This window comes from Emydura macquarii, unplaced genomic scaffold (assembly GCF_026122565.2).
Source record: "Emydura macquarii macquarii isolate MOO-44397 ecotype Brisbane River unplaced genomic scaffold, CSIRO-AGI_Emac_v2 contig_3343, whole genome shotgun sequence".
In the NCBI taxonomy this organism is placed as follows: domain Eukaryota; kingdom Metazoa; phylum Chordata; order Testudines; family Chelidae; genus Emydura; species Emydura macquarii.
In genome coordinates this window covers 8,477,934-8,489,691 of record NW_027133480.1, presented here as the reverse complement: position 1 = coordinate 8,489,691, position 11,758 = coordinate 8,477,934, and the positions used below count along the sequence as shown (strand labels likewise).

At 37.7% G+C, this 11,758-nt stretch overlaps 1 protein-coding gene across 1 annotated transcript in view; it reads left to right on the top strand.

Annotated features, from left to right (window-relative positions):
* Nucleotides 1–762: 762 nt before the first annotated feature.
* Nucleotides 763–11,758, top strand: part of LOC137143582 (cilia- and flagella-associated protein 46-like) — a 57,697-nt gene continuing 46,701 nt past the window's right edge. Inside the window, exons 1-9 of the mRNA XM_067533433.1 lie at nucleotides 763–876; nucleotides 2,998–3,146; nucleotides 3,964–4,062; nucleotides 4,347–4,476; nucleotides 5,447–5,593; nucleotides 7,085–7,285; nucleotides 8,398–8,504; nucleotides 10,446–10,628; nucleotides 11,430–11,565. Of these exons, the coding sequence (XP_067389534.1) occupies nucleotides 763–876; nucleotides 2,998–3,146; nucleotides 3,964–4,062; nucleotides 4,347–4,476; nucleotides 5,447–5,593; nucleotides 7,085–7,285; nucleotides 8,398–8,504; nucleotides 10,446–10,628; nucleotides 11,430–11,565 (1,266 nt within the window). The remainder of the gene's footprint in view (nucleotides 877–2,997; nucleotides 3,147–3,963; nucleotides 4,063–4,346; nucleotides 4,477–5,446; nucleotides 5,594–7,084; nucleotides 7,286–8,397; nucleotides 8,505–10,445; nucleotides 10,629–11,429; nucleotides 11,566–11,758) is intronic.

Sequence of the window (11,758 nt, the reverse complement as noted above, 5' to 3'; positions counted from 1 at the left end):
ATTTCCAGTTGGGCACTAGGAGACAGAGTATATGTGAAAGGATGTTCCCTGCTGGCTTTTTCTCACGTGTTTCAGCTTTTTTTGTTTCCGTTTCTGCTTGATGACTGTGATTACTACATAAATGCAAATTAAGCAGAGCACACATTCCTCTGTTTAGGATAGACCTGTTTGCCAACCTCATTTTGGGCAGGGTTGTGGGTTTGGAAAATGAGTTAATAGCACCATACTGTCTTATAACTTCACATACAATGTTGCCACACACATTTTACCAGGACAATAATGACCAGCAAATTATGAGTTTTCAGTTGATACTTCACAAGGCATACTTTGTACAAAGATTATTACAGTTGTGTGTAGGTTATGAATACAGGGGTGCGTTCTGTCACAGACAGCTCAATCGATCTCCACTGCCGTGTTAAAGTGTATCTTGGCTGAAGCTGTTGGGCTTCCCAAGAGACGTTCAAAGTACCATCAAAGACCTCCCCTTTGATGGTTGCAAGCTCTTTGCAGCCTCAATGGATACATCCCTCCACACATTAAAGGATTGGAAAGCCACACTACAATACTTAGGGATTTATACTCCTGTAAAAAAGAGGAGACTTAGTAGGTCTCAGAGAGCACAAAGAGCATGCTCAGCCCTGAATTCAGTTTACTCTAGACAATCTGAGCCCCCATCCAAGAGGCCAAGGCACTCTAAAAAGAAACCACCTTCATCTGCAGCCATATCTTCCCAACCATCTGTGTCCTCCAAGCACAGTTTTGATGGTTGGTCAAGAACCTCGACCACCCAATCAACAAGGTTTTACAGCTGCAAGGTCTTCAACAAGATCGGGCCAGGGTCAAAGCGAATGCACGAATCTCACCAAGACAAGTTTGGTATCCCTACCTAATCAGTCTAACCTCTTGCTGTCAGTGGAGACTTCTGATCACTCCTCCCCTCCTGACTCAGGATGTCAGTTGAACACTTCGCTGCAACCTGCAGATTCTGAGGTGCCAAGCATGGTTCCTCAATGGTTCTCAGGAATAGAAGAGAGATCCTGTTCATCAGAGGAACAACACGTCTTATCAAACAGTAGAAAAGAATTTACAAGAAATACTTATCTCTAGAAATGGAAGCATTATTCTCTTCAGTGTAACAGTCATCAGATTTTGCCTATTCGTTCTCCCCTTCTATTGAATTAGCTGTTGGAATTGGGAATATCGTATCTGTGAACTCCATTGGGTTACACTTAGAAGCAGTAACAGCCTTTAACTTACATACAGAGTGATCTCACCAAACCACCATAAGATTTTTAAGAGGTTTGTCGAATCTCTTTCCACAATTCAGAGACCCTGCTCCTAGCTGGGACCTGAACCTAGTCCTTCATTGCCTTATGAAGCATCCCTTTGAGCCACTAGCTACATATTCTTTGTTAGATCTGTCAGTGAAGACAGCCTTCTTGGTAGCCTAATTTCTGCCCAAAGAGTCTAGAGAAATGGGGGCTTTAATGACAGACCTCTCCCCCTTTACAGTATTCACCAGAGAGAAAGTGTTGCTGCAGGCCCATTTGACCTAAGGTGTCCTTACAATTTCATATTAATCAAACCAGTTATCTCCCAGATTTTTCCCCAAAACCACATCAGACTAGCCAAGAAACCATGTTCCATACCCTATCTATTAGGAGAGCATAACTTTTTACTTAGCTAGGACCAAACTTTTTAGAAGATCTAGATTATTTGTCTCCATTGTGGACAGAAATAAGGGTTTGGTTATTTCAAAACAGATGGTATCAAAGTGGATCTCTGGATGTATTAATATCTTTTGTGACTGAACTCAGCTTCAGCCCTCTTTAGGAGTGATAGCATATTACACTAGAGCACTTTCTACTTCTGTAGTCTAAGGATGTATCAATTGCAGACAACTGTAGAGCAGCACCATGATCCTCAGTGCATACTTTTTTTAGCCATTGTGCCTTGGTGCCTGCTGCAAGATCAGATGTGGCTGTAGGCAAAGCAGTTCTTTTTTGTAGTGGACTCTGCTCTGAACCTTCCACCTCATTAGGGGGGTATTGTTTGGGAGTCACCTGAAGTGAGACACCCACAGGGACATTACTTGAAGAAGAAAGAGAGGCTACTCACCTTGTGCAATAACTGGAGTTCTTTGAGGTGTGTCCCTTTGTGTGCTTTGCTACCCTCCCTCCTTTCCCTCTCCTTCGGAGTCTCCATTGTGGGATTTTACAGTGGAGAAGGAACAGAGGGCGGCTCACCCACAGAGCCCCATGTGATCTCAGTGCAGGTCACGAGGATGTGTGGGTCAAATGGGCACTATTACCAAAAATCTCGAGTCAGAGGTATGGGCTCCCCAGAAATGGAGTACTCACGGGGGCACGTATCTTGAAGAACTCCAGTTACTGCACGTGAATAACATCTCCATATTATTCTTCATCAAAATACTAAGGTAACAGGTGGCCCACTCCCTGGATCTCATAGCTCTGGTTCAATACAGGTCAGAACTTTAAAGGTCATCTTCCATACTAAGAGAAAGCATATGTTTGCTTTCTTGTGCAACTCACCATCAAGTAACTTTCATTCCTCGGTCCCTCTTTGCCTGTGGATGGGTTCAGAGTTCCGTTTAGTTATTGCTCCCTACGTATATTTCTGACATCAGTTTTTTGTGAGGAGAGATAGGAATTGTCTTGCCAATTCCTTAGGTAAGTGCTGACTGTTTTCTTTAATTTTCTTTTTGTCTTTTAAAACACTAGCCAGTGATCCACCCAGGGAGCTGTAAGTGATGTACTTCAGTAGCTCTAAATTTAGAATTGTAAAATTATGACATGTTGGGCATCGAAGACTGAAGAGCCAATGAAGCGTATTTTAATACAACCATATGTATGTCTGGAGGACAAGATTTATGTCAGGTTTTTTTGTTTAGGTTTTACAGTTGAAGAAAGAAGAACTAATAGTTTTTATTAAAAATATCATCAGTTGGTACAGAATTTATTTGATTTTTATTTTTAGACTTACACTTTATATTTTATGGACCTTTTGGCTAAGGAGCTCCAGAAAATGTCTTGCACCCACTTGACTCTTCCCATCTTTCAGCTGGCTGAGGTTATTGCTCATGAAGTTGTGGAAAGTAAAAGTCTGTCTGATCTCTACCATCTTCGGTTTGTATAAGTTATTTGCTTTGGCTAAATGGGAGATGTTTATGTTTATGAAAAGCCATACCACCCCCCTCTGTTTTGTACCCTGATCCTCATTTATACTATGTAAACCATCCCTTTTATGATTTACATTGTTTTACATTGTTCATAATTTTAAAATTGATTTGTCCCCTTTGTTAAATTTTATGTATATTTAATAATATTCATTATGTTTTTTTTCTTTTCTGACATGAAAGCCAACAAGTCTAGTATTAAGTGATATGCCCCAAAGTACGTGTATGCAGGATTAGGCAAATCTCCTCCAAATAATTCTTTTAACACAAAGGAATTGGAAAACAACCTCATTTTTAAAAAAAAAAAGATATATCGGTTTAAATAGCATAACATAGTTTGAGGTCAAGCATGCATACTTGCCACCCACAAGATGTATTGAGTTGTTGTGTCTTTCTCTCTAACTTCTGTATTCAGATTTGCATCCACAGTTGAAGCTACCATTCTCTTTTAAAGGCACATTTTCAGAAAGCCAAAATTCTCAACCCCCACTTATTTCTGTGCTTCTGTTTAAGAGCATAAAATCTATTAGGGATCTAAAATGTTAGATGTTAAAAACTTTCTCAAAAATGCATTGAATTTTAACTTAACAGAATTCTGTTGTTATTGGCTCTATTAGTCAAAGTTACCCCCCCTCCCCCCCAAAAAAAAAAAAGAGAGAGAGAGAATGGAAAGCATAAAAATACACCCTCTTTGGAAAGTTTATTTCTGTCAGGCAATATTTTCATTTTTTTTATTACTATGCAAACTAATCTTTTTATTTTCACAGAATCTCCCTGGTATGTTCAGATATGAAATTGAACCAGGCATCCTCATATCATGAGAAAGCAGTTGGAGAAGCATACATTAATGAAGTGGAACAGGCAAAGTATGTGTTCCTATTGCAGTGCATTTAGTGTGTAGCTTTTTTGTTTTCCCAGTTAATAATTGGTAACTTGGAAACTATGCAGCCATTATAAAGTTAGAATAATTGATTTTTAAAACCCCATCTCCTACCACCACTTTTGATATACTTGTGACACAGTACAACATTGTGTATGAAGCATTTCATACAAATTTACAGAATTACTGTCATAAATATGTGTAGTATAACAACACTTCAGGCTAACGATATATTTAACAATATTTTTAATTTCCCCCACTACAATTCAGCTATAGACAAGAGATTGCATTAAAAAATGGGAAAAATGTGCAACCTAAGGAGGAAGAAAGAAATGGATTATCTGAATGTACCAAGTCACATAATAGTGGATATAAGAACTCACTTACTGCGAAGGAAAAGGTTATTTAATTCAATTCCACACATACCATATCGAACAAAGTTTCTATTTTCACTGTGGTTTTTCTAGACAGATTATGATACACTATTGATTTCAATCAGTTCTTTGTTACCTTCATTTAAAATCAGTTTTAGATTGTAGGAACCATATTTCTTGAATCTTAGATGTTCTTTAAAACGTGTACTACTTGGGTTACTCTGACCTGTGTTACAAGCATGTTAGTTGAGGTTCAATCCTTGATCAATCCTAGGTGCTGAGCAAAAAGAACACGAGCTGTATTCAAAGCCACTCACTGCTGCTCTTCCCAGTACCTCACAGTGACATTGCTTCTCTGGGGCAAGCTCAGCTCAACAGCAAAGATCAAGGAGCAGAAAAAGGAACTACAGTCTCTAATATCACTCTTCTCTTCCTTCTTTTCCTCCCACTGACATCACTGGATGCTGTTTTCTATCCCCCTGAAAGCAGCTCTGAAGAGACACATTTTAACTCTAGTTCTTCTCTTATGTAACTTACATGATAACTCCGGTGTGTTCTTGTTGCTTTCCTCCACTCTTTTCATTTGCATTTCATTCCTGTTTTTTCCTGTATTACTTCATTATCTTCTTCTACCCTTCCTCTGCTCCCACAAGTTCTTCCATCTTATGACTTCCTCCTCAGCCCTCTAATTTAGTTCTCACATATTTTTCTCCTGTCTCTCTCTTGGTTCTGGACAAAATTAAGTTGACTCCTTCCATCTTATTTTTATTCCCAGACAGTACAAGATCTAAATTATGTTCACTACCCAGTGTTTTTTGAAGTCCAAATGCCATAGTAAACATGTTTTCTCCTATAGTATAGTTTCTAATTTCTAGATTATAAAATAGTCAGAGATGAACTATGAGGTATAACATTAAGTAGGATTTTCAGTATTAGTTTGGATTCAGTCTAGTTTTCTGAAAGAAGTTAGTAATTTAAAGTTTTATTATTTTTCAGATTTTGGAGTTAAATGCAGTAACTGGAAAAGGGCTGAGTGGACTTTCTTTCCCATACTTGTGGATTGACAAAGCTGAAGTGCTAATTCAACTGGGATTGTATCAACCAGCAAGGCTACTACTTTCAGAGGCACACAGTGCAACACAGGTAGATCAGAAATAATTCAAACCTGTAAAAATAAAATGAGTGAAACATTTAGGCAACCATGCTTAGCATGATTGAAATGCCACTGATGTTAATGGTAGCCAAACTGCAAAAAATGCTGTACGAAAGGCTGGAAAATTACCTCTCAGAATCTAAACTTATAAACCTTATAAACCTGAGAGTACATATCAGTACTTAAAGCTACAAAATCCTTAAAAGAACACTGAAGTTATTTAAAAAAAAAAACATTACATCCATTAGAAACCTAGGTCTAATAGGTTGAACTGAAAAGAAACCCAAACATTTGAAAGTATGGAAATTCACAGTGATGGCACCAAAACAACTTTAACTCTTACCCTCTGGAGGCTGTCCTCACAGCTGAGCTAGCATGTTATGGAGCATGCAGTGCACCTTGTGAAATAGTGGCAGCAGCTGTCCATGCTCCTCAAGTACTACTGGAAACAGTGTATCAGTCCAGAGTCTATTTGTTTTCGTATTCCATGGGTGTTCGATATTTGCTCTTGAGAGTTGTGACCTGCCCCTACTCATCTCAGTGTATGATAACTCTGAAATCTTAGTTATGGCAATATGAAGTTAATATTGCTAATGGTTTCACTGCTGATATTTTTTTAAGAAACATCCAGTTATGCAGGAATTGTGGTGGGGGAAGGACAGAGAGGGTGACTTCTGGGCAGAGTTTAATTACAGTGCTACCATGCCCCCGCCAGTCTAACCTCTGCAAAGTCAGTATGTAAAGGATCTGTATGCAAGATACCTTCATGGCCTGTCTTGTTATATCCTGCTGCTCTCCAGTGTAGCTCTTTCCTCATGAAGATCATGTTCATCTGTCATAGTTGTTTCTGCCCTTCATCATCATTTCAAATAAGCCTTTATATTTTAGAGAAATATTAATAATTAATCCTTTTAAGTATATTTTAAACACAAATAATTTCCTTTATATACAGCATGAATTTAATATTGGGTAATGAACAAAGTTCAGTGAAATGAAAAGATATTTTGTAATACCATAAAAGATACTGGGTCAGGTTCACAGCTGTTAGAAATCAGCCTGGCTTTGTTGAGATCAATAGAGTAATGCTGGTTGAGCCCAGCTGAGGATCTGGCCAACTGAAACTCTTCTATGTGATCACATTTCTTATGCCTCAGATATTGACAACGGACGATATAAGATCTAAGAAAAGGGGAAAAAAGAATTTATTTTACTTGTTGTATGGAAGAGTCCACTTGGGGAGATAAAGAAAAATAGGCAGTAGTTTGGAAATAGAAAATGTGCTTAAAATGAGCTGGCAAATTTTTGTAGTCTGAAAAAGCAGTAGGAAGCAGTATGAATGCTAAAGAGCAAATTCTACCTCCAGAAAACTCTCACTAATTTCGTACTTCAGTGCCTATCCCAGTATTTGTCTTGAAATATTAAAAGGAAAAAGTAGGATCTCTGCTTTTAAATATATCTGAAATATCTTTTTTTCCACCCAGGAAATGAATGACACATATGCTGTGTCAAGATGCTTGTACCTTCTTGCTGTACTGGCTAACCTGGAAAAGAACCATGGGCAAGCTAAGGCACTTCTTGAGAAGGCCCAACTGATAGGAGGAAATGAACAGTTTTGGTACAATAGCACCCTGAGTCTCATGCAAGCAATTCTAGAGGAAGATAAGGAAGGAAAAGAGAGAGTGGTAAGAAAATAATGGATAGTGTTCCCTTTCCTGGTACAGCATATAGCTGTAAATTATAGTTACAAATTACATTATGTAGCCTTCTGACTTATGTAATAAATTTAATAATATTTAATACACATATAGTGCTGTTCTCTGAGGGTATGTCTACACTGCAATTTAACACCCACGGCTGGCCTGTGTCATCTGACTCAGGCTCACAGGGGTTGGGCTATGTGGCTGTTTAATTGCAAATATTCACGTTCAGGCTTGGCTCCAGCCTGAGCCTGAACATCTACACCGCAGTTAACCAGCTCCGTATCCAAAGCCCAGCAAGCCAGACTCAGCTGACACAGGCCAGCTGTGGGTGTTTAATTCCAGTGTAGATGTGCACCGATACATACTCTTCACATTTCCGATACACCTTATTTTACTGATTTCCTGGCAGAAGCAGACAGGTGATGTTTAGTGCTAAAATCAGAAGATAAGCTCACTGTTTGTGCACTGGAAATGTTGTATCTTTCCAACTAACTAACAGTTCTTCAAATCGTTCCATAATAGATTTTTGTCAAGCTTCAAGTGCTACATTTTGGCACCTCTAATCATATTAAGATGTATTTGAGGACTTGCCTACACAGCAAGCTGTTTCAGAATAGTTCTTCTTGATTAACTATATGTGTGGAAGCTCTTATTCTGCAATAGCAGAGCCTTATTCTGGAGTAAGAGTGTCCACACATGGAGCTAATCAGGAATAATTAATCAGCTTTAAATTCACAGCCTGTCTAATTCTACCATGTGTAGACAAGCCTTCACTCTGTAAGTAGTCTCATTTAAAACAGTGTGGATAGTGGTGGAGTAATGTGCTATTCAGCAAGCATAAAGGCATCAGAATCTGTCTCTATGTGAATATATGTAGAATAATTAAATCAGTGTAGTTAATTAAATTTAGTCCTGTCTATACTGTTACTTTTTAAAATTCTAAGCAAATTGCTCAGAATAAACTTGATAATCTTGGAGAATATTAAGAAAATATAACTAAGATTTTCTTCACAAGTGTGTGTTTTAAAATAATGGTTAACGTTATGTATAGAAATATAAAAATACAATTACATGAATTATAATGTTATCTGCAGGCATGTAAAATTTTGCAAAACACTGTAAATGTGTTCCGATCTACGTTAGAGGAGAGACCTAACAGAAAGTCTGAACTGGGTTTTATAATTGCATCCCTTGAAGCCAGGTAACTTTTTATATAGTAAAATATATACATTATGTCTACAATATTTGGGGATATGATAATATCTACATATGTTATGTTTAATAAAGAAACTTCTTTACTTCAGATGTAAATTTTAAAATACAAAGCTGTTCACTTTGCTTGGGAATTCTGTTGTTGGAGTTTTTTATACAGTGTACTATTCCCTGAGCATATCTCTCATGTGTTTTTTGTCCAGCTACTATTTTGTACCTATATAGTGCTTTTCCTCCAAGAACCTAAAAACACGTGAAGACATTGTCTCAGCACAGATTGGTTAATATTCCAGTTAGAAACAGGAATCAAGAGTCCTGACACCCAATGTCGTAATCTAATCAGCAGGCCTTGCGTCTTTTCTTCTGCCAGTTTTATCATTTAAATTATTATATGAGTCACAGGTTTTTTTATAGAGGTCTGTGTGCTGTTTAACAAACCTGTGCCACAATGTAGCCAAAATCCATTAGGTAATGATATTCACAAGATTCACATTCTAGAATTTTTCCTTTGGGGAAAGTTGTCAGTCTGAGAGAATATTTTTTTTGAATAAAGGCAAATTTCAAAACACGTCCTCTGAGTGGAATGAAAGTCTGAGTTCTTAGCTTAATGATGCTGTTTTCCTCATTGGGAAGCAAATAACAGCTTGCATTGTGCATTTGATTGCTGTCCCTTCTCAAATTTTCCATGACAATGCTGATTTATACTAGCTGAGCATCTGGCCCAGAACACTTGAATAAGAAATAAATATTTTATGACTCTTAGATAAGAATAGGGATGTCATTTATCATTCAACCCAACTTTACTTTGATATTTTCTATGTATACTTAAGTGTGTTTTCTTTAGTTAACTTCTTCTGGCGGTGTCAATATTTAATGCCTAGTTCTCCTTTCCTATTTTTGTATTTTGCAGGTAGTCCCGATAAGTGTTAAACTCTAAGGATATGTCTATACAGCAGCTGGAAGCATGTTTCCCAATGCTGGTAGACAGATATTTACTAGCTGTGCTTGAGATTGCATGGATTAAAATAGCGGTGTGACTGCAGTAACATGGGCAGTAGCTCGGTCTAACAGCCCAAGTAGATGCCTGGGTATGTACTCAGGTGGCTAGACATTAAGTTTTACTGCTATTTTGAGTGTGCTAGCTTGAGCAGAGCTAGCACATGTCCATCTGTGAGCACTGGGATGTACCCTGCCAATTGCTGCATAGACATACCCTTGTGAACCTTACCTTTTTATATAGTTTGCCCTCCCTGGTTGCGGCTGATATGTTTAAACTAACAGAAGTAATAGTCTAAAGTCAGAAATATAGCTTATTATGACTACTTTTGGAGTGTGCTATTAAGCATTATATATTAACCTGTCAAAGTTAGAGTGATCCAGGAAGAAACCCTTTACCCTGTGAATTGAAACACTGAAACAGAGCTTACATCTACATTTGAGCTAGGAGGTACAGAAGTGTACCCAAGCTAGTTCTGCTCGAGCAAGCATTCATCAGACAAAGGGCTATCTCTTTTCCATTTACTGTTCATATGTCGTTGTCTCCTTTTTCTTATAATTACAGAATCACTCCAGTAGTTTTTATATTAGCTGAATATGGACTTCTCAATTTAGCTCTCTTTTAAATGACTGCTTAGCCCTAAGTAAAAGTCTGAAATGAATATGCATCAATAATTGGCACCATGATGTCACTCAGATGGTATTGAAAGATTGTTGTTGAAAGCCATGCTTTGTGTATTCTATTTTAAAACTACATTTAATTGTTAGAACATATTACGATTATGTAAAGAATTAGAAAGATTCCTCCTCCAGTTCCATTACAAATAGAAACATAATACAGAAGTTTTTGGACACAAATACTTAGGTTGATGCTTGAGCTGTTTCTCAGAATTCTTACCTCCCATCCTTGCATGTATTCTGTTATTCTCCATAGGAGAACACTTATTCAAATAAAATATGCCCAAGATTTCATGAAGATTAATGCTGAGTCTTCTCAGTTATCAAGTATGCTACAGGAACCATATGATGAATTAATTCAAATTGAGGCGGACTTCCTTCGCTATGGATATAAAGATCACAGTGCTGAGATCCTGCTGGAACGTGCAAATATTCACAGGTAAACTTACAACTTTGCTGAAAATTTTTATTACATCTTAGTTAAAAAAAAAAACCTCAGGTGTCTGATTTAGAGTTAGATTTCATCCGTCTGGAGAAAAGTGCATGAGGGTTAATAATATCACCTACTTTTATATCCTGGTTTTGGGTTCACGTTGTCATTCTTAATGGAATATATCACGTATTTTGTAAAATCAAAGAATTACTGTTCTCATGCATATAGCAGCCGGTCTCACAAGATTTATGATTATCTGCACTACCTTTGAGGTCTGAATCAAGCACCAAAGATTCTAAGCCACCTTTTTGTCTCCCCTGCTCTTAGGGCCATTTGATTGCTGACCTAGCCCTTGGCACAAGTTAAAGTAGCCACAGGACTCCTTTAATTTATGTCTCTTGAACAGTTCCCTAGGGATTGTTGTTATATCTAGAGATTGCCAGAGCACAGTGTGTTCCAACTTCCAGTCTTACAGAGACTGGGAGAATGGGTAAAGTAAAGCCAGCTCTGCCAGCCTTATGCCAATGGGGCATGCCTCTGGCAGAAGACTTTCCATCTGTCCATTTAGGGCAGCTTTGAAGTCCTCTTTGTGTTGCTGTACAACGCAGAGGGGACTTAACCTTGTCCAAGAATCAGGCCTTAAAAAAATGAATGCTTCAATACTTACTTTTTCTGTTTGAGTCTTAAACAGTATAAACAAACAAGACAAGTTAGTTGTTCATTGAGCATCTTGAATATTTATAGCACTATAGAAGTAAATAATCTTTTAAACGAGTACTCTTGTGAAACTATGTTGCTTTTTTACAGAACAATTGCAACACATACAGAAGATGAAGAAGAAAAACATAGTCGCTATCTAGATGCATACAAATTAGCTCAGAGAGCAGTATATGAAGAAGAAGAAGAATTTCACAATATCTGGAGCTTGCTTGAAGTTCATGAGGTAAATGGGATACTTTTACTGTATGCAAAATCTGTTCTATTAGGATTATTAGTAATTGTATTACAGTAGTCGCTGCAATCCCCAACTGAGATTGGTGCCACATTGTGGCAGGCAGGGTACAACGTGAGAGACAATCCCTGCCTGAAGGAGTATAGATTCTAAATAGACAAGACATAAAAAAGATGGAAGAGGA